At 43.9% G+C, this 23,280-nt stretch overlaps 1 protein-coding gene across 23 annotated transcripts in view; it reads right to left on the minus strand.

The window, feature by feature from the left end:
- Nucleotides 1-23,280, minus strand: part of PUM1 (pumilio RNA binding family member 1) — a 1,043,345-nt gene that overhangs the window by 475,846 nt on the left and 544,219 nt on the right. For 10 of the 23 annotated variants that reach the window (XM_086956828.1, XM_086956842.1, XM_086956845.1 and 7 more), the window contains one exon: nucleotides 6,979-7,080. In XM_086956828.1, the coding sequence (XP_086812954.1) occupies nucleotides 6,979-7,080 (102 nt within the window). Of the gene's footprint in view, nucleotides 1-6,978; nucleotides 7,096-23,280 lie in introns of all 23 variants that reach the window. The other 13 variants (XM_086956835.1, XM_086956826.1, XM_086956844.1 and 10 more) reach the window with 2 other exon arrangements.

Below are 23,280 nucleotides of genomic sequence, written 5' to 3' on the forward strand. Positions count from 1 at the left end.
CACATGCTGTGCACAGCTCGACATCTAGTGTTGGGTCCGGATGTTAGCACTTTGTTTTTCTTCGAAGAAGTCTTTCCAGTCTCGAGGTAGGGGACTCCTCATTTCGATGATAGTGCTCATGGGAATCGGCTCCGTTGTTCGATTGTTTGCTGCAGAGGGTGAGAATGGAGAAGTAGTAAAGAATAGAGATGTCCTTGCGTATGTATGTAAATTAAATAGAGAACTGCAGCAGTGACAGGTATCTGGGGAGGTGGGTGGGCGCATGTCATTCTACAGCTCTACATGCCAAGAACAGTTGCTTACTGGGAAAGTAAAATTATTGGTTCAAGGCATGCAAGCTGTAGATCACATACTGTGCATATATTACATAGCAGTATCCTCCCAAAGTGGTGGCTAACCTGTAGCTGTTGGAACTGTCTGAAATAGTGTCTTAACCCCTTAAGTGCTGCGTCGGTGCATTGGCCGACGGCAGCACTACCTCCCCAGTGCTGCGCACGACCATTGGACGTCCATTCAGCACTAGTTCCAATGGACAGCGCAGCACTGGGGAGGGATGTTTACTAGCATCTATGAGGTTAAGTACTGCTTGACACACATTGGCTTGTTGTCTTGCTGACAAATCAATACAATAACGTTTTGTGAATATGTGCAGTGTAGACCATGTTGCAGCTTTGCAAATGTCAATAATAGGAATGTTTCCAAAAAAGCCATAGTGGCCCCTAGCTTACGAGTGGAATGTGTCCTAGGGGGTACAGTTAGAGTTCACTTTGCTTTCGCATAGCAGGTTTGAATGCACTTAACAATCCATCTTGCAATACCGGATTTGGAGATAGGATTGCCCATATGTGGTGGCGCAAAAGCAATAAAGAGTTTTCGTTTTACGAAAAGATTTTGTCCTTTCAGTGTAGTACAAGAGTGCTCTTCTAACATCTAAGGTGTGTAGGGCTCTTTCTGCAACAGAATCAGGTTGAGGAAAGAATAACGGTAATTCTTCTGACTGATTTATGTGAAATGCAGATATGACCTTACATAAAAATGTAGGATTAGTACGAAGAACAACAAAGAGTTGCTTGGTTTTACGAAAAGATTTTGTCCTTTCAGTGTAGTACAAGAGTGCTCTTCTAACATCTAAGGTGTGTAGAGCTCTTTCTGCAACTGAATCCGGCTGAGGAAAGAACACGGGTAATTCTACCGGCTGATTTATGTGAAATGCAGATATGACCTTACATAAAAATTTAGGATTTGTACGAAGAACAACTTTGTCTTTGTATAGTTGGAAAAATGGTTCTTGTATGGTTAATGCCTGTAATTCACTCACTCTCCTTAATGATGTGATTGCAATGAGGAAAGCTGTTTTCCAACAGAGGAACTGTACTTCACATTTGTGCATGGGCTTAAAAGGTGGGCCCATTAACTGTGTAAGGACTATATTAAGATTCCACAGTGGAGCTAATGGAAGTTTTGGTGGTATGACTCTTTTTAGTCCTTCCCTGAAAGCTTTGATCACAGGTAGTCTAAATAATGACAAATGTTGTCTATTTGGTATATCTGCAGCAATTGCCACAAGGTGTAGTATGATAGAGGTATAAGCCAATGCTGACTGTTGCAAGTGTAAAAGATAGCATATGATGTTCTGTATGGCAGCATCAAGAGGGTTGATATGATTTTTACCACAGTAAATAACAAATCTCTTCCATTTAGCTGTGTCGCAGGCCCTTGTAGTAGGTCTTCTAGCCTCCCTAATGACATTCATACATTCTGTTGGAAGGTTTAAGCAACCAAATTCTAAGACTTCAGGAGGCAGATCGCTAGGTTCAGTTGCTTGGGATCTGGGTGTCCAAGTTCTCCATGGCTCTGTGTGAGGAGACTGGAGGTTAAATGTAGCTTCTGATGCGGGACTAGAGATAGCTCCATCAGGGTTGTGAACCATGGCTGACGTGCCCATGTGGGAGCTACTAGTATTAGTGTGAGAGTTGTTTGCCTGAACTTCTGAACCACTAATGGAATGAGTGGGAGAGGCGGATAAGCAAATATCCCTGACCAGTTCATCCATAGTCCTTGGATTGCGGGAGCAGATACCTGGAGGCGAAGCTTCAGCATTTTGCAGTGTGGCGAACAGGGACTACCTAACTTTGAAAGTATGGGAGGAGAACCTGAGGGTGGAGTTCCCATTTGCGTATTTGCTGTCTCTGTCTGCAGAGGAGATCTGCAATATGGTTGTTCACTCCTGGTTGGTGTTCCGCTAGGAGATCAAGTTTGTGGTGAATGGCCCACCTCCAGATGTCTTAGGCTACGTGTGACAGTTGGGAGTGTGTGTGTGTCCCTGTTTTTCTATGTAATACATAGCTGTCATGTTTTCTGTACGAACCAAAACAGCTTTGCGTTCCAGGCGAGTCTGAAACACCTTGAGAGCTAGAAATATTGCAAGCAGCTCTGGATGATTGATGTGAAGCAACTTTTGACTTTGACTCCACAGGTATTGCACTGTGGGTTGTTGAAGATGAGCTCCCCAGCCAGTGAGGGATGCGTCTGCTGTCAGTACTATCTGTGTAACCGGGTCTATGAAAGGCCATCCTTTTGACAAATGTGTGTTTCACCACTGCAGATAGCGAGGAGTACAGCCGCTTACCAAAACTAGATCAGTCAATAGACCCTGTGACTGGCTCCACTGAATGGCTACGCATACTGGAAGTGGACGCAGGTGCAGTCTGGCATGGGGGATGATTATGATAAAAGATGCCATCATTCCCAGTAATTGCATATAAACCAGAGCTGGAATCCAATGATTGGATTGAAAGCGGAGAACTAAAGCCTGAATATTTCGAATTCTGGATGGGCTGGGAACCGCTAGGGCTTTTTGAGTATTTAGCGTGGATCCTAGGTAGTCCTGAGTATTGGCTGGCTGGAGATGTGATTTTGTCGTGTTCATTGTGAACCCTAATTGATGTAGTAACTGGATTATTCTGAAAGTGTGCTTAAGGCATTGCTGGTACGTGCTGGTTTTGATGAGCCAGTCGTCCAAGTATGGGAAGACCTGGATGCTTTGTCTTCTCAGATGAGCAGCTACTACCGCTAGACACTTTGTGAAGACTGGGGGACAGTGGTGACTCTGAATGGGAGTACCTTGAACTGGAAGTGTTGACCCGCTACCACGAACCTGAGAAATTTGAGATGAGCGGTGTGTATTGGAATATGAAATAGGAGTCTTTTAGATCTAAAGTAGACAGGAAGTCGCCTTTTTGCAGCACAGGTAATACGTGTTACAGTGTCACCATGTGGAAATGATCTGACTGAACGTAAGATTTAGTTGTCGGAGATCTAATATTGGTCTGATAGAACATGCCCGACCCGTGATGTTGCAGTGGTACGGGTTCTATAGATCCTTTTAGAAGAAGAGACTGAACCTCTTGTTTGAGGAGGTGTAGGTGATCTGGTGAAAGTCTGATTTTGGTGGAATGTTTGGAGTGTTGAACTCCAGGCAGTAAGCAGAACGGACAATTTGTAGTACCCAATTGTTTTATTATTGACTGCCAGATTGGTAGGAAATGTGAGAGTCTTCCCCGACAGGTGTTAGGTAGTCGGGGGGAAGTGGAGGCAAGTCTCTGCTTTGTATTGGAGGGGAGGTGTGTGTGTTTGAACCCCTGCCTTTGCCGTTACTACCTCAGTAGCCCCCTCTGAAGTAAACGCTAGATGGGGAGGGTTTGTTATTGCCCTTATGGGTGGAGATGGTCTCCGAGGAGGTTTATTTTAGAGCCACCCTTTTCCCAGAAGCATCAATAAGTTTGGATTCTTTATCCGGGGGTGGAGCATCTCCTGTTGTCTGGAAGTTGACCCTTTTTCTTATATTGGACCCAACCAGGGAGTCTAGCTGCAACTGACCTTTTATATATACTGGGTTCGATGGTGCTGGTTGTATTTTATGTCTACTCTAGGGGTAAGAATATGAGCTCTGACCGGGTCGTTTAAAGTGTCATCTACATGCCTGATCATTTCTTTGAGAATAGGTAGTGTATGTGATGACCTCTGCGTGGTACTGAGGGTTTCAATGAGGAAATCCTCTTCTGAGGACTCCTTATGCAGCTGCACCCCATTGTAGTTGGCAGCACTACCCAGTAACTCAATGTAGCTTACACTGTCATCTGGTGGAGAGGGTTTGTTAGGAAATAAATCCGGATCATTGCCCGTGGGCCAATTGGTATTGTAATCATCCCATGGGTCTTGCATTGGTGGAGTATCCTCTCCAACCCGATTGTCATCCCCATCATCCTGGTTGTCAGGTTTTGTGGTGGTGAATGCTCAGGTGAAATAGGCTGAAACTGAGGTGAAGGAGATGAAGGAAGAGGAGGAGGGGAAGTGTTAGTTCCAACCGTTCTCTTCTTTAAAGGAATGTGGTATTCTTCCTCTGTATCAGGCCATTTTAAAGTCACTTTAGTGGTGATATGTCCAGTGTGAGGATATATATACAGCATTTTTTGTTTCAGATCTGGTTTTTGGATTGGAGCATCAAAACTGTCTTTTTGGTGATTTCGGCACATCTGAATGGTGGGGCTCGGTGCCGGACTTGTGCTTCGACCCGGTCTCAGAGCCGACCGGAGCCCGAGGGCACAGGTTTGACCGGAGCTGCCTTCTTTTGTGGAGTTGGGTCTTGGCATGAGGGGGGAGCTGTATTTGCGGCACGTTGTCCATGTGGGATGTCATCCTCTTGGTCGGAGTCGAGCTCTGTGATGGCGATCAGCTCCTGCTCCTCCTCTGTTCCTGTGGCCTCACCGGCCTCTTCGTCCGATTGGTGTCTGAAGATGTCCGGAATGGAGCTTGTAAGCTGGATCTGCATGTCGCGACATCGAGCCCAAGAGTAGTGAAGTGTCTTCTTCGAGAGGAAAGCCTGGCACAAGTCACAGTCCTGTTCTCGGCTTTCAGGGGACAAGCACAGATGACACTTCGTGTGAGTCGGTGCACGGGTATTTCGCGTGACACCAAGGGCAGAATTTAAAGGAGATTGTTCCATCGACTGCAGGTTGGCCCGACGTAGGTAGGCCCAACGGTCTTCCACGAGCTTTCTGATCGAAAGTTTGTTTATTGCAAGTAAATACGATACGGTGGAAAAAAATCTAACAATGGAGTCGATGCCCATGCGCACTATCATCGAAAGGAGGAGTCCCCTACCTCGGGACTAGAAAGACTTCTTTGAAGAAAAACAAAGTGCAAATATCTGGAACCAACACTAGATGGCGAGCTATGCACAGCATGTGATCTACAGCTCACATGCTTCAAACACAACTTCACAATAGCAAGGAAGTTCTACATTCCAAAGACAGTAAGATGGGGTGCAGAATATGTGGATGAGAACAGGTCGGCACGGAAGCTTCATGTATGTTTGCAATAGCTATGGGTAAGTGAACAAATACGGGAGAGATAACTGTGGTACTATATGGACCATTCTCTTTACGCAATAGGACAACTTAGAGAATTACTGATTAAATCAGTGGTAGCGGCAGAAATGCATATAGACATTTGTCTGACCAAAAAGACATTCCCAAGTTTCCCAGTAGTTGATACCTGGGGATGCATTTGTGGCCTTCGCCATTTTCTGCATCTATGAACGGTTCTAGCTGTGCATACATCTTCAAAAATGACAAAACACTTTCAGGTGTCTCGCCCACTCATGGTTTTCTTCTGCAATCTGAACACCTGGGAGGTGAACTGCAGTGATTTTCAGGTTTCTGGCTAGGAGTCATTTGAAAATGGCTTGTGCTTTGAGAGATAGTCTGGATCTGGTTCTCCCCGCTTGCCCACATAATGCATAGTTGTACTATGGTTATTCTTGCACAAAGAAAAGATTGGAGAGGTTGATATGTTAAAGAATATTTGTGGGACTTTGTGCCTCTAGCTCGTAGCAAAACCATTTGCCCCCATCCCCATCTAACCAGGGAAGTGTCAGTTATGATTAGGAGTGCCTTGATCTACTTCATGCACTTGACAGCGAACAGATGGTGATAGTGCCCTTCCTCTAAGTCAATAATGAATGATAGTGTTTTCCATGGATTTATCTTGCTCTGATGATTATCCTTTGGAGGAGTCTGCTCTATAATGGACAGTGGGAGTAAACAGTGAGGAGGGCAACTTTAGTTTGGAGCTGTTACTGAGGAGTCTGTGCTGGCCCATCTATCTGTTATATGCAGTAGGTGGGACAAGTGTATGGATGAGTCACATTCCAGCTACCTACTTTGCAACACAACCTCTTGTGAACAAAGTGGCACAGTTAGGCACAGACAGCGGAGCACTTGAAGAACAAATCTATGCATGGAATGTCGAAGCCGGCATTATATATAAGAAATGGTCTCCGACATTTCTGGAAGTTTGTGTTCACCATAGAGAATAACGGAAGCAGTAAAGGATAAAGATCAAGCCATATTAAATTGAAATTCAGTTTTCACCTCCTTAAGACGTTCAACACTGTAAAAAAAGATTTTTTTAGCACAGACTGCTCCAAAAAATATTTTATCAAAAAAATCTCTGAAATAGTACCTTACAGGTATGAAGCTCTTCGCCTACCAACAGCCTGCTATAGAACAGAGACCTAATGAAAATGAAATATCCTTTCAATTTGGATTGCTTGCATGCGTCTAACAGGCCATGGCTTGAAACAGATTTAATGGAAATGTAAATATGGTGTGGGTCCCAAGCTAATAAATAGGTGACCAAATTTATTAAGGAAGTAATACTGCAAGAGGCTGTACTATCTCCATTTTACTCAAGGTTCATGCTCTTTCACCAAGTACAAAGTGAGAACAAGAGAAAATAGCGTTACGCTGGCTGTGTACCAACTTTCCCATCAAGGCACAACAGAGCTTTAAGTCCCCTTCACTTCCGTAGAAAGGAGCTTTCCAGTGAGGATAGTGACTCATGCAGCACTATTAAATAAGGCACGTAGCAAAAAGTCCTGAAGCAACAGATAAGCTGCTGTCCCCGGCACCTTACCCAACGTTGCTGCGGCGGCAAGTCCAGCTGCATACGGATCCGTCCCTGGAGGAGCAGCACTGATGATGTAAGGATTGGGAACAAATGCGGCGGGTGCTAAACCTGCTGAAAACATACCTGTCAGTAAAAATAAACTTCAATAGACATGAAGCCCTAGCTAAAGTATCAGCATACTATACTCAATTTCCATTCCCACTATAGAATACACATTATGATTATAAATATGTAAACAATTCCATGCATTAGAAACAAACACCTTCAAAGAAAACTAAAAGCCATGCAATAACAAAACACCAACCTATTTTTAGGAGCAATACTTATACTTAAATGCATTTTTTTCTCCAATGTATATTATTTCAGTTTGGTTTTTAACAACTGCTTAGAAATTTGGCTGAAACAAAATTAGATTATTCCGTCACAGTCTGAGAATAGGTCGAAGCAATGCTTATGCTCTCAAACATACTATTTAGGGTGGGGAGTGCGGACACATATGGAGCGAAGAGGACTGATCCACATTATGAAATAAATAAGTAGTGAAAAACAGCTTTACATATTGTAAATAATCTTGGGCAACTTCGAAATAATAAAAATATCTGAACATGTCAAATAAAAATAGTGACACTAGTATTTAGAAAAGTACAAAACTATTTATTTAAGGTTCATAATTCTATTTTAAATATAAAAACATGATATAGTCCTACAGAGACCGTGATTTGTACAACATCCTGACTACAAACATCCATCACACATTCACACTACAATCGAATACTCATATCAATATATATAATCTGCTTCATATTAATACAATTCATGGATAAGCCAATGTCGATATAGCAAAACATCTAATTGAACACATGACTATTAGGGTGGTTTCTAGGTTATCTCTATGCGCGTTTCGGCAGAACACTGCCTTCCTCAGGAGTTCCACCACCGAATGCTGTGCTCAAAATGGTAAGTATTTCAACAGATGAGAATGTTGGATGAATAATGGGAAAGATTCCAGACTCAAACCCAATATTGCATCAGATGATAGATGCCTCAAAATGAGATGGAGCCAGCAAGCCACAGGTAATGTATGTACTTCTTTCAAAAGAGGATTTGTATTGCAAACTTAGTATACCTACAGAGAAGAGGTAGATCTTCTCTAGAACATCTAAACCTTCAGACTGGCAAATGATGAACCTGGCAGGGTGGACGAGCTGCCAATCCACTAGGTCTTGCAACGTGTGCTGGGTGCTAGAAGAGGTCAAATCTATTGTTGATACTGATATGGCCGCAAGACGATCCACATAATATAGTGCACTGAATGATGATTTACTTTCCAAAGCAAATGCTGGATTCAGATGCTGAAGTTACAACAAAGTCAATCCGAAATGACGATTGGCTGAGAAAATATCACACAATGTCGGTTCAAGAGCGGATGTACGGGGTACTCGATCAAGTAATTCAATGTGTTTAAAAGGCAACCATAAATGAATCAATGCCGTTAAGCTTAGGTCCTGGCAGTGCGTCACCTAGGTAGTGTCTTCCTAGAGTGGCTAATGAAGAGAGAAGTCGGAGACACCATGGACCGGACAAAAATACGTCCTCGGGAATTCCAAGTTGCACAGAACACCTCCGACCCCACCACACGTGGTAACGCTAGTGAGGAAATCCAAAGGATCCTGAGGAAGGCAGTGTTCTGCAGAAACGCGCGTAGAGATAACCTGGAAACCACCCTAATAATCAAGTGTTCAATTAGATGTTTTGCTGTATCGCCATTAGCTTATCCATGAATTGTATTATCAAACAGATTATATATTGATATGAGTATTAGATAGTCTGAATGTGTGATGGATGTTTGTATTCAGGATGTTGTACAAATCATGGTCGCTGTAGGACTATATCATGTTTTTATATTTAAAATAGAATTATGAACCTTGAATAAATAGTTTTTAACTTTTCTAAATACTAGTGTCACTATTTTTATTTGACATGTTCTGATATTTTCATTATTTTGAAGTTGCCCTTGATTATTTTCAAAATGTATTTCCCTGTCTAGGTGAACTTCACATTAGTACTCAGGGGTCCATTTTCTTTGCAAAAACAGCTTTGCAGCCATAAAGAATGCATGCTTTGTCCTAAGGAAATAAAAATAATATAAAATTGATGCACGTTGCAGGAAAATGAAACTGTTTTCCCAAAGAATTAAAATACTAAAAAAAAAAAAAGCATGCCTGTTTATTTAAAAGTTATGTACCCCATGTTCCCGCACAACAACTCAAAGTAAATTCTGAGCCATGCACATATCTTGTCATTTAAAGTGTCATGGATTGGAGTAACAAAAAAAAAAAAAAAAATCAGGGAGCGACACCTACCAACAATTTAAATCAAAGTGACTATGCTTTGTGCACGTTAAAATTCAAACAAAACTAATAAGTGAAGCAAAGAGGCAACAGTTAAAACATTTATATTGCTGGTTAACAGCTAGGCCCATTGAAAGTTTTTCCCGTTGGACTCAATATAATCTAGATCATTAGGTTAGCACACAAGACACTTGTACATATAAAGAATCTAAATTAGGATCCGTTCTGATTACAAGTTATCCTAAAACTCTAGCATGGACATGGGCCTTCTTTCTGCACCACCTACCCTGAACAGTCTTGGGCAAGACTGAACCAATACACAGTCAGACCAACGGTTTTCTAAAGGTGTCTTTTGACTGTATTAGAGTAAGGATATTGCGGCATTAAAAAGAACCAACTCTTTTGCTTACTGACTTTACTTAATCTAGGAATGTAAACTGCCCTATATCCATTAAAATCAGCTGGACTTCAAAAAACCATAAGATAACATCTTCCGACCTGAAAAGATCTTTCACAGTGTGGAGAATTTGAAATCAGTGTTCAACCTGTGACAAGAGCATCAACAATGCCAAAGCGATGGCATCAGACATTTTTAACATCGATTCATCAATACAGGAAGTGAGAAATAGCAAATTTAACAGTGAGGCGTTCAATAGCATTAAGCAGGTGAAAAATTTGCCCTTGTGCACAGCCAGCATAGGGGACGTACAAAAAAGAATCATCCGTACTTCCATCTTTTCCCATAATACACAGATGACCTTTGTTTACCACCAGAAAAAATATTGGCTCATTTGGCACGTAGCACTTACTTGCAAAACAGTTTCACAGCATTCAAAATCATGAACAAAACTGCAACTACAATCCTTCATTAGAAGCACACTACCAAAAAGAATGTTTTTCCCCGCAAAGGAAATAGAAAAAGTTTAAATGCCAGCATAGGTTTAAATGTCTGCGTAGATTAAATGTTGTAACAGGTTTCAAATTGCCTTTGTGAGGTATGTACACCAAGAACTTAGGAACGGGGCATCTGAGTGAATATATAGTTTCAAATACAGGCAACTGGCTAACTTGACATCCTATTCTGAAGCAGTATCTGTAACAGCTGTGAATCATTTATTTATTTATTTTTAACATTTCTAGAGCGCACTGTTACTCGGAGGTGTCCTGGCGCTAACACGGTTGAACTAGGGTGTGAGGGTAATGAGCTTTAGTGAGTAAAGAGCCCGGTCTTCAGCGCTCTTCTGAAAGTTAACAGGTCGGACAACTGTCTGATGTTGAGGGGTAGTTTGTTCACAGTATGAAAATGAGTTACTTACCTGTAACTACGGTTTTCCAGTATTGGTATGTTTCACAGATTCACATGCTTGAATCATCCCAGTCGTCGTAGTGGGTGTGCCACGGTATACATATAAAAGCAGTAGAAAAAATTACCATATGCTACCATGCAATGCAATAGCCCATCTACCTTCTTTTGTAAAAAAGAACAAAATCTAACCAAAAGCCAATCAGGCGACGGCACCCTCTAGAATAATCCCAAGAGAGGCCAGGTTCCTCAGATTTTCCAGCACAAGTGTGCAATTATAAACCTTAGAGAATAAAGGAAGCCTCTCCGGGGAGGAGAGTAGGTCACAAGTGAATTTATGAAAGATACCAATACTGGAGAACCGTGGGTAGAGGTAACTCATTTTCTTCTCCAGTATTGGATCTTTCATAGATTCACATGCTTGATTCAGAGTAGCTAGCAGTTTTGAAAACATGTATGTTTAATAGTACTGTTATATAAACCTTTGTACCTTAGAGGATGGTGGGTTATAACATATGTGCCAATATAAAAACCTTAATGAGATAGTAACATATCAATCATATAAACATATATAAGCATATTTAAATGTCTATGTATAAGATAAGAAAGAATACCTCTAAAGCAGAGGCTTACCTTATTGAAATAAATGACGCAGAACTGCCTGTCCAATTGCTGCCTCGCTATAAGTTGCCATGTCCAGGCAATAGTACAGAGTGAAGATATGAGCCTTCTTCCAGGTAGTGGCACGGTAAATCTTGTCCAGCGGGACACCAGCAAAAAAAGCAGACAAAGAAGACACTGCTCCTGTGGAATGCGCCTTGGTTGTAAGCGGTTTACCAGCCTTTGAATGGCACAATTGGATATTGGCAGCTATCCATAGTGCTTTTTGTAACAGCAGATCCTAGTTTAACAGGTCCATAAGATACTAGGAGTTTATCCGTTCTGCGCAGATGCTTTGTCCTTTGCAAATAAAACAGAAGGCGACTTTTTACATCTAAAGAGTGGAGAGATTTCTCAGCTGGAGAGGAGGGATGCGTAAAAAAGGTGCGCAGAATTATAGGTTCATTAAGGTGAAACTGGGGTGGTACCTATGGAATAAATTTAGGATTTGTCCGTAACATTACTTAATCCTCTGTGAAACGCAAGTAAGGTTCTTTAATGGTGAAGGCCTGCATTTCACTCACTCTTCTGCCCAATGTAAGTGCAAACAGCAAAGCTACCTTCCATGAGTGAAATGTGAGCTCCATCTTGTGGATCAGCTCTAAAGGTAGTTTCATATATTGCGAAAGGACCACATTAAAACGCCATTCTGATGGAGGTGGCAAAATAGGAGGAAAAGTTCTGAAAAGGCCTTTCATGAACGGTTTGATGATGCGGGCAGAACAGAGAGAAGAGGCGTAAGACGTCATTCTATATCGAGAGATAGCTGTGAGGTGCACCCTTATTGAAACCAGAGATAAGAGAAGGCAGGATTTTTTCTGTGTAAGAGTGAATATCATTGCTACGGCACCAAGAACAAACACACTTCCATTTCAGTCTATATGTTTTTGTAGTAGACTCAGCTCTTGCCCTGGACAAAATATCCTCACAATCCTGAGGATAACAAAGTCCTTGTACTCATTGTACTCCGGTTCCAGGCACGTAATTGAAGGGAAGCTGGGTGCGGATGCAGGATCTGCTCTTTCTTCATTGTCAGTAGGGTGGCTGACAAAGGAAGGCGATAAGGTTTGGATTGCGACAGTAGGAGCAGCTCCGTGAACCAGTGCTGACGAGGCCAACGTGGAGCAACGAGAATGAGTTGGCACGGTTCCAGTTCCATTTTCATCAACACTCTGGAGAGCAGAAGATATGGGGGAAAAGCGTACACAAAGATTCCTGACCATCTTATCAAAAACGCATTCCCCCCATGACCCTGTCTGAGGTTCCCTGCTGGCAAAGAACCAGCATTTCTGCTTCCCTTGAGATGCAAACAGATCCAAGTTGAGGGTTCCCTATTTCTGGAAGATCTGGTTGAGAACAGATTGGTTGATTTCCCACTCGTGATTTGTTTGACTCAACCTGTTCAAAGGGTCTGCCAGGTTGTTTTTATACCTGGGAGATGCTCTGCCTTGATAGCTATATGATGCTTTAAAGTCCATTTCCATATATTTTGAGCTTCCGATGATAGGTTCGGAGATCTCATTCCCCCTGCTTGTTCAAATAATGCATGCAGGTGGTGTTGTCTGTGCGTATGAGGACTGAGGATGCTTTTATCATTAGGATGAATGACTGGAGGGCTAGAGAAATTGCCCGATGTTCCCAAAAATGTATATGCATTTTGGAAAGAGAGACTCACTCCATTTGCCACTTATTTGGAGGTTTTGTAAATGTGCAAACCGACCATTCACAAGATGCATCTGTTGTCAGAACAAACTCTGGAAGAGGAGAAAGGAATGACAGTCCCAGAGATGGCTTGTGAGGAGATTGCCACCAGAAGAGTGCACCCTTCATGACCGGAGTTATTCAAACTATTTTGTTGAATGATTCTTATATTTGAAGCCATTGGGCGTCCGCCTGCTCTTGAATTGGTCTCATCCCTTAGTCGAGCATGAGGTACCATAAAAATGGCGGAAGACCTCATCCGAGAAAGGATTTGAGAAGACGTACAGAAGCACCCTTTTTTCTGTAAAGGTTGTGAGCCAGAGATAAGATGGTGTTCAGTCTTTCTGTTGAAAAGTATACCTTGTCTTGTAGAGTGTCTATTAGTGCTCCTAGAAACGTTAGCCAATGACGAAAAAGCGAGAGTAGTAACCTTTTCGTTTGTGAAAGCATGGTACACGTTCTATTGCTCCTTTTTGAAGCATTATCAAAGCTTCTTCCTTTAATTACTTAAGATCGGTTGGTGTTGATCTTTGAGGTGGGTGATAGATGGTTTTGAGGTGAACTCTAAGGTATGGTAATACCTTATTATATATAAGACCCATTTGTCTGATGTTATTTCTTTCCATTGATGGAAAAAATGAGATAGAGGGGTTTCCCTTCAGGGAAGACAGAGGAGCGGCAGGCGGCGAAGCGTCGTCACTGTTTATGACCCGAATCTCTGGGCTGCGCCTTTTGCTTTCGTCTAGGCTGTCTGGAGTAGGCAGCCTGTGGTGGTGCACGATATTGTTGTTGCTACTGGTAGGACTGCCGGTAAAAGGTGTAGATTTGAGGCTAGTACCTTTGATGACCTCCTCAAAACTAACAATTTCCTCTGCCTCGTGCTCCACAACAGTTTTTTTTCGTATTGGAGCATTCCTAGAGCCTTAGCTGCGTCCGTATCTGTTTTGATGGTTTGCAATGAGTCATCGATATGCTTGCCAAAGAGTGTTTCACCATCAAACGGCATATCCATTATCTTGTTTTGTACTTCAGGGAGGAACATCGTCGCTTTCAGCCAATCCTGGCGTCTGAGGGCAGCGGCTCCAGCAAGCGGACGGAAAGCTAAAGAAGCAATATCCATGGAAGCATCAATTATTTTGGATGCTGACCTTTCTCCTTCCAGCAGGATTTTTCTAGCTTCCATCTTCTTGTTATCTGGAAGGAGATCCAAAAATTGGGCAATGTCCAACCACATTTGTCAATCGTACCTGGCCAAGATTGCAAGAGCGTTGGCAGCTTTAACAGTTGCTCCTGATGTGGTTGTGAACCTTTTTCCAATATTATCCAAGCGCCTCTCTTCCCTGTAAGGTGGTGCAGTGATGGGCGCTAGAGGGTTCCTCGATCTCAGTTGTGCCGCCTGTGAGATAACGGAATCAGGATTAGGATGACTTATTAGACATGCTGAAGTATCGTCCGGAGCCTTGTACTTCTTGTTAATTCTGGGCAAGTCCGGGATAACTGTGGCTGGTGTCCTCATTACTTTTAATCCTTCTTCCCATATGAGATCAACAATAGGAATAGACCTAATGTATTTTCTAGATCGGTCTTTAAAATCATAAAGAAAGCAGTCTGATTGCTTTACTGTCGGGGATAGTTGAAAACGTGATGCCACACGCTCAATTAAAGCATGAAAGCCGCCTATGTCCTTTGGCGGAGATTCTATCATCTGAGGAGAAGGAGACCCTGGTGTTGATATGACAGTCATCCCATTCATTTCCTGTTTGACCTTCTTTCTGAGGCCGATTATCTTCAATTTCTCCCTCATCAGAGGTATCTGGATATTGTTGAGGCCCACTACGATCTCCCACTGCGGAAGATGGAGACAGAGGTACGAGATAGTGAAACAACAGGGGGTGGTTGGCTGTGGAGGAACAGGTGCTGAAAGAAAATGTGTACAATAGTCTTGTAATAAATTCTTAAGATCCTGAACCATTGCGAAAGGAAGGTGGACCATAGGTTCAGAAACTGATAGGTTCAGAAACTGGCTCCATATATTGCATTTTAGCACGAGGAGGGTGGTAATATTGCTAATATCCTCCATAATCCTAGTCCTCATCTTCCTGATATTTAACATGCAATTGGGAAGGACTATCAACTGGTCCAAACATCCCATTATCATCAGATTCCTCCAAGAATGTTGAAGGAGGTAAAGGGAAACAATTGCAGGTTTTTGCAAAAATTGCCTGTTCGACTAGAAAATTGTCGCCAGATACATTAGCCTTAACTGCAAGGAAGATGGACTCTTACAACAATGCGTGGGATACATAGACGTCAGCTTCGTCGATGGTAAAGGCATGTGCGTCGTCGACGAATACATGACAGAATAAGATGAAGCAGTCATCGAAGCGGTCGTAGAAGTCGACAGAACCACGGTCGTCGAAGAGGATGCCAACGAAAAAGTTGTAGTCATAGTCCGTGTTGCCGTCGACTATGAGGTAGATGGCGGTACAGCAATCGTAGTCACTGGAAGCGTATTTGACGGGACCGTCAGAGTCCTTCGTCAGCAATGGAGATTTCTTCGACGATGAGGAAGGAGGAACTTGTTTAGAAGATGGTTACTTTCGGCCATGGTGATACTAAAATTAACGCCGTCGGTGATACAAGCTTCTTTGAGGCAGATATCTTCATGGAATGGATGGAAGAATATTTGTCTTTATCTTTCTTATGGCTTTTCTCCACCGTAGGAAATGGAAGCTTTTTTTTTGTGAGGTACCTTCCTCCTCATGACGAGACCTCGATGTCTTTTTCTTGGAAACTTCAGGAGATTCAAGCGATCTTGCTCTTTCCTTTTAGGCGTTTCCTTTGACGCCAGTGAAGTAGAGCTCTCTTCATCCTCTGAGAGAGCATAAGATTTTGACTTTAGTTTTTGTAGCCAAATCAATAATCTACCCTCCCTGTCCTTGAGGGTTTTTGTAGAGAAGATTCTACAGATTTTGCAGTCTTTTACCTTGTGTTGAGGGTAAAGGCAGTAAATACAGCTCTTATATGGATCCTCAGCATGCAGCCTCTTTTTTCCACATGATCCACAGGACCTGAAGAGACCTTTCTTTGAAGATTCAGACATTTTTTATGAGAAAATTGCTAGAAAACGGGAAAAATCTGAGAAAACAGAACCTATCTCGGGGAGACTCCCTTTCATACGACGTGCGATAGAAAATCTGAGGAACCTAGCCTCTCTTGATATTGTTCTAGAGGGTGCCATTGGCTATTGGTTGATTTGGTTCCTTTTTACAAAAGAAGGTAGATAGGCTATTGCACTGACTGTCCATTGTATGGTAGCCTGTGGTAAATTTTATCTACTGCTTTTATATGTATACCATGGGACTCCCACTATGACTGGGATGATTCAAGCATGTGAATCTATGAAAGATCCAATACTGTAAGAAAGTGTGTTTAAGAATCCAATGTGAGCAAAGTTTACTGGGACAAATGTCGATCTGGGCCACTAGGTATTAGCCCACAAAAATTACCCAAAGATAATATAACTTTCATTTTAAGGAAAGTTAACAGGGGACACAGATTTACTTGTCTTTAGAGGGGAATGGGCAAGAGAGTCTTTGATCTTCATGCCAATGTTCTCGAAGTAACCTCTGGAAAAGCATGGCAGGTGGAGTTGTAGATTGCTGATATGTATAAAAATTCAAGCAAAATATATTCACCAAGTGACTGCACGTAGGTTCTAACTTCACAATCTATAAAAGCAAAGAAAAAGAACTAAACAAAATAATGCTTCCCATGCTAGTGTGTTAATTTATAAGAATCCTACTTTTTTTGTTGAATGATCTAGATAGAATGCCAAACAGGTTATTCGGTTGGTGCACCAAAAAGATTTACAAAGTGTGATCCGCAATGCAAATACAATCACTGGGGCAGATGCAGCACTCTTGGTATATTGGATTCAAGTTTTATATTTCAGTCAACATTATTTGAATCTCATAAGTTAGCTATACTTACCTAAAGACCTGTTTACGAGTAATAGTCACACTAGATTTTGAAGGCTGTGTTGAGACTTCTGACAGATCCAAATATTATGGACCTTGCCAAAAGATTTGTGAGATGCATCAGGTAGCAGCCACTTTTGCATTTGGGGTTAAAGAGAGGAATAGGTTCTTTTCTGTCATCTCACCAAGAAAGAGATTGCTTGGTCTATTAATTCAAAACATGCTATCCGTTATGTTGAACTAGGAGTACAAGAATTCACTCTTCAATCCACTTCACAGGACCTTTTTTCATGTTCATAAAGAACAAGTTACTTCAGTGATGATATTTCTCGGAGAGGCAATCTAGCCGCAGATTACTCACCTTTTGAATGTTCCCTAAACATCAGACTTCATCTAGGGAACTTTTCAGCAGTACAACTGAAGTTGATGGGCTGTGCACGTCCACACTGATGTCATTCCACATTGGAAATGGCGTGACAAACCTATATAGGCATTATGCCAGCTAGCTAACATCCGTTAATTACGGCACTGTCCACAACCCCAGGCGCAGGGTCACAAAAGGAAATTGCGTTGGTCAGTGTACAGATGCCTAGACTTGGAATCTTAGTGGCTAGAGGCCAACCTCAGAATTGGGAGGATTCGTGCGGAAAAGGAGGTTAGAAAGTCTCTATCAGAAAGAGGGTTACCAAAGAGACTTGCTCTTCTGATAGAAACTTCTAGCAGCAAATTCTTCACCTTTTCAAAAGATAAAAGATACCAAAGCAATCCCTGTTTGGAGTTAGATCTGTGGGTGGACTCTAACCAGAAAGTCCTGCATGACTGAGCAGGCAAAATTACTCTTGCTGGCTATCTAGTCAATAGTGCTTTGCGACATCCTTTAGTCAGTTTTAACTGACTTTGTCGCACACACCACAAACCACCCCGCCTGGACACCTTCGCACTCATACGGTTAAAGGAAAATGCTAATTACCAGTATGCATCTGTTCTTGGCATGTAGAGCTGCAGAATCCTACATTTAGCAATAGATCGCCACCTGGTGTTGGGCTCGGATGATTGCAGGTTGTTGTCTTCTTGGAAGAAGTCTTTGTAGTCACGAGATAGGTGACTCCTCCCTTGGACAATACTGCGAATGGTCATCGACTCCATCCTCAGATTGTTTTTCACCATGATGGGAAATGATGGAGTTAGTAGAAGTAAAGAGAAAGGATGTCCATGCGTGTGCATCTAAGTAAGATGAGTACTGGAACGGATACAAGTCCCAGGGAGGCGGGAGGGCATGTAGGATTCTGCAGCTATACATGCCAAGAACAGATGCATACTGGTAAGTAGCATTTTCCTTTCGAGGCATATGAGCTGCAGATCCTACATTTAGCAACGATTGTGCAGCAGTGTCTCCCCTAGCGGTGGTCACTTGTATCCGTTGCAGCATTCTGAAATAGTGTTTTAAGAACAGCTTGTCCTACTGCAGCTTGGCTTGCACATCAACAAAATAGTGTTTAGTGAAGGTGTGTATTGTAGACCATGTTGCTGCCTTGCATATGTCCTCTAGTGGTATGTTTCCTAAGAAAGCCATAGAGGCTCCTAGTTTGCGAGTGGAATGTGCTCTAGGAGGAACGGTTAGTGTACGTTTAGCTTTGTGATAGCATATTTGAATACACTTTACAATCCATCTAGCAATTCCTCCTTTAGAGATGGGATTGCCTTTGTGTGGGGGAGAGAAAGATACAAATAGTTGTTTTGCCTTTCTGAAGGATTTAGTCCTGTCTGTGTAATATAGTAGAGCTCTCCTAACATCAAAGGTGTGTAAAGCTCTTTCTGCAACAGAGTCCGTTTTTTGAAAAAACACTGGTAACTGTACTGATTGGTTTAGGTGAAAAGGAGTAATCACTTTTGGTAGGAATTTAGGATTGGGTCTAAGAACCACTTTGTTAGGATGTATTTGAAAAAATGGTTCTTCTATTGTGAATGCTTGTATTTCACTAACTCTTCTGAGAGGTGATGGCAACAAGGAAAGCAGTTTTCCATGTTAGGAATTGCAGTTCACACTTATGTAACGGATCAAAAGGGGGTCCCATGAGTCTTGTAAGGACCACATTTATGTTCCATACTGGAGCAGGTGGTAACCTAGGTGGGATTATTCTTTTTAATCCTTCCATAAATGCTTTTATTGCAGGTACTCTAAAGAGAGATAGACGTTGTCTATTTTGTAAATACGCTGCAATTGCTGCTAGATGCAGGCGTATGGAAGAATAAGCCACATTGGACCTTTGTAAATGTAGAAGGTAGCAAATGATATTTTGGATGGAAACATCCAAAGGATCAATGTGATTGTTGTTACAGTATATTGCAAATAGTTTCCTCTTAGCAGCATAGCATGCTCTGGTAGTGGGTCTTCTAGCTTCTTTAATTATATTCATACAGTCTGGTGGTAAGTTTGAGTAACCAAACTCTAGGACTTCAGGAGCCAGATCGCCAAATTCAGTTGGCTTGGTTCTGGGTTCCTTATTTCTCCATGGTTCTGTGTTAACAGGGATGGCGTGAGCCGTAATTTCTGATGTGGAACCAGTGAGATCTAGTAGCGTGGTGAACCACGGCTGACGTGCCCATGTGGGGGCCACTAGTATTAGTTTGAGAGACTGTTGTCTGAGCTTGCGTACTACTAGTGGAATGAGTGGGAGAGGCGGAAAAGCGTATGCAAATCTGCCTGACCAGTTCATCCATATTGCATTCCGCTCCGACCGTGGGTGTGGAAACCTTGCGGCGAAGGTTGGGCATTTTGAGTTCTCGTGGGTGGCAAACAGGTCTATTTGTGGGTGGCAAACAGGTCTATTTGTGGATGCCCCCACATTTGAAAGAATGGTTAAAGAACTTGTTGGTGCAACTCCCATTTGTGAATCTGTTGTGACTGGCGAATCAACAGATCTGCTATCTGGTTGTGAATCCCTGGAAGGTGTTCTACTGTTAGATCTATGTTTTGAGGGATGGCCCATCTCCAAAAGTTCTGTGCAAGTTGGGACAGTTGCAGAGAGTGTGTGTCCCCCTGTTTTTGTATATAATACATGGCTGTCATATTGTTCGTTCGGACTAGGACAGCTTTGTTTTGGATTTGTACTTGAAAAGTTTTGAGAGCTAGGAAAATTGCTAGCAGCTCTAAATGGTTGATGTGGAACTGTTTCTGTTGATTGTTCCACTGACCTTGTGTGGTAAAATGCAAGAGATGGGCTCCCCATCCTGTGAGGGATGAATCTGTCGTGAGCAGTATCTGTGGAAATGGATCTAGGAAAGGCCGTCCCTTTGTCAGGTTTTTGGTGTTCCACCATTGCAGAGAGCGATATGTACGGCTGTCTACCAACACTAGGTCTGTGAGTTGACCTTGAGCCTTATTCCACTGTTGTGCTAGACATTCTTGTAGTGGGCACATTTGTAGTCTTGCGTGAGGAACTATAAAGATGCAAGACGCCATAATGTCTATTAGTTTCATGAACACTCTGGCTTGTAGAGAGTGCTGGCATTGAAAAAGGGAGACTAAGTTCTGAATACTTTGAATCCTGGCCTGACTGGGATACGCTAGAGCTACAGATGTGTTTATAGTAGCTCCTAGATATTGATGAACGTGCGAAGGCTCTAGGTGCGACTTGGTGTAGTTTATCGTAAACCCTAAGTTGTGCAGTGTTTGAATTGTTTGTTTTGTGTGTTGTGCACACTGGTTGAACGATTTTGCTTTTATGAGCCAGTCGTCGAGTTAGGGGAAGACATGTATTTGTTGTCTTCTGAGATGTGCTGCCCCTACTGCTAAGCACTTTGTAAACACTTGTGGTGCTGTTGTGACCCCGAAAGGAAGGACTTAGAACTGATAGTGTTGTCCTTGTATGACAAACCTTAAATACTTCCTGTTCGCAGGATGTATTGGAATGTGAAAGTAGGCGTCCTTTAGGTCTAGAGTGGACAGAAAATCTCCCTGTTGCAGTAATGGGAGTACCTGTTGTAAAGTGATCATGTGAAAATGATCTGATTGTATGTAGTGGTTGAGGCGCCTGAGATCGAGAATTGGTCTTAATGTCCAGTCCTTTTTTGGAATTAGGATATACAGGGAGTAAACTCCTGTTCCTTGTTCCTCTAGCAGAACTACTTGAATACCATCCTTTTGTAGAACTGCTAGTACTTCCTGTTGAAGCAGAGTTGTGTTCTGCAGACATTGGACGCTGCCTGGGTCCACCGGCCGACTCCCAGAATGCCATCAAGCCTCTCCACGACGTACCCACGGACCCTTCAGCTGCCACGCCTGCAAGTTCACCTGCATCCGGACCTGCCTCGCACCAGCACCCACCAAGCCGAACACCAGCAGTACCCACCTCAAGTGCATCCTGCTCAACACCCGCTCCATCCACAGACATGCCATCGAACTCTGGAACCTCCTCGACACCACAGCTCCAGACGTTGCCTTCCTCACGGAGACCTGGATGAACGCCTCTTCAGCTCCCGACATCGCCATCGCCATCCCAGAGGGCTACAAGATCGTCCGGAGGGACCGAAACGCCAACCAGACGGGAGGAGGCATCGCCATCATCCACAGGAGCACCATCCGTCTCACGACCAGCACCGACAACTCCCTGACCACCGCCGAACACCTGCATTTCCAGATCCACACCAACCCGAACACCACCCTCAGAGGCACCCTGATCTACCGACCCCCTGGACCACGCACACAATTCAGCGAGGACATCGCCGACTTCATCAGCCCACATGCCCTCCCCTCCGCTGACTACATCCTCCTGGGAGACCTCAACTTCCATCTGGAGAACAACAACGACCGCAACACCAGCACCCTGCTCGACAACCTCACCAACCTGGGACTCAAGCAACTGGTGTCCACCCCCACCCACCTCGCCGGACACACACTCGACGCTGTCTTCTCATCCAACAAGGACATCAACTTCAGCCACACCACAGAGCTTCAATGGACGGACCACAGCTGCGTCCACTTCACCTTCAAGAAAACAACGACCCACCACCACCAGCAACAGACCGCCCGCAGAAGCTGGAACAAGATCACAGCAGACCAGCTCGCCACCTCCCTGAGCCAGCACCCTCCTGCCAGCTCAGCGAACCCCAGCCAGGCCGCCGACAACCTCACGAAGTGGATCAGCAACTGCGCGGACGAACTCGCCCCACTGAGGACCCCGCCCAGCAGACCCGGCAGCAAGAAAGCCCCATGGTTCACCGACGAACTCAAGAGCTCCAAGAAGAACTGCCGAGCCCTCGAGAAAGTCTGGAGAAGGGAACCGACACCGGACAACAGGACCTCCTTCAAACTTGCCACCCGGAAACACCACCAGCTGATCCGCGCCGCCAAGAAAACAGCATTCAAGGACCGGTTGGACAACAACGCACACAACTGCAAGGAACTCTTCAACATCGTCAAAGAGCTTTCCAACCCCAGCGCAGGAAACAACGACATCACCCCATCGCAAGACCTCTGCAACTCCCTGGCTTCATACTTCCACAACAAGATCGCGGACATACACAACAGCTTCAACAACCAACCAACGCACACCATGACCGAACAACCACCCCCCACCACCACCCTCCACGCCTGGACCCCGATCAGCACCGAAGACACCATCCGCACGATGAACTCCATCCACTCCGGATCACCGACCGACCCCTGCCCTCACCACGTCTTCAACAAAGCCGACGCTGTCATCGCACCCCACCTGCGAGACATCATCAACACATCCCTCGACACCACCATCTTCCCCGAGAGCTGGAAACACGCCGAACTCAGCGCCCTACTCAAGAAACCAACAGCGGACCCCACCGACCTCAAGAATTACCGCCCCATCTCGCTCCTCCCGTTTCCAGCCAAAGTCATCGAGAAGACCGTCAACAAGCAGATGGCCGCTTTCCTCGAGACGAACGGATCCCTCGACCCCTCACAGTCCGGCTTCCGAGCCAACCACAGCACCGAGACCGCCCTCATCGCCGCCACCGACGACATCCGAGCCCTGATAGACAATGGAGAAACAGCGGCCCTCATCCTCCTAGACCTCTCCGCGGCATTCGACACGGTCTGCCACCGCACCCTAGTACGGCGCCTCAGCAACGTCGGAATCCAGGACAAGGCGCTGGAGTGGATCACCTCCTTCCTCGACGGGAGAACACAGAGAGTCCGCCTACCACCGTACAAGTCAGAGGCCACCGAAGTCATCTGCGGCGTCCCCCAAGGATCATCTCTGAGCCCCACCCTCTTCAACGTCTACATGAGCCCCCTCGCGGCCATCGTACGCAAACACAACCTCAGCATAATCTCCTA

This window comes from Lissotriton vulgaris, chromosome 2_1 (genome assembly GCF_964263255.1).
Source record: "Lissotriton vulgaris chromosome 2_1, aLisVul1.2, whole genome shotgun sequence".
In the NCBI taxonomy this organism is placed as follows: domain Eukaryota; kingdom Metazoa; phylum Chordata; class Amphibia; order Caudata; family Salamandridae; genus Lissotriton; species Lissotriton vulgaris.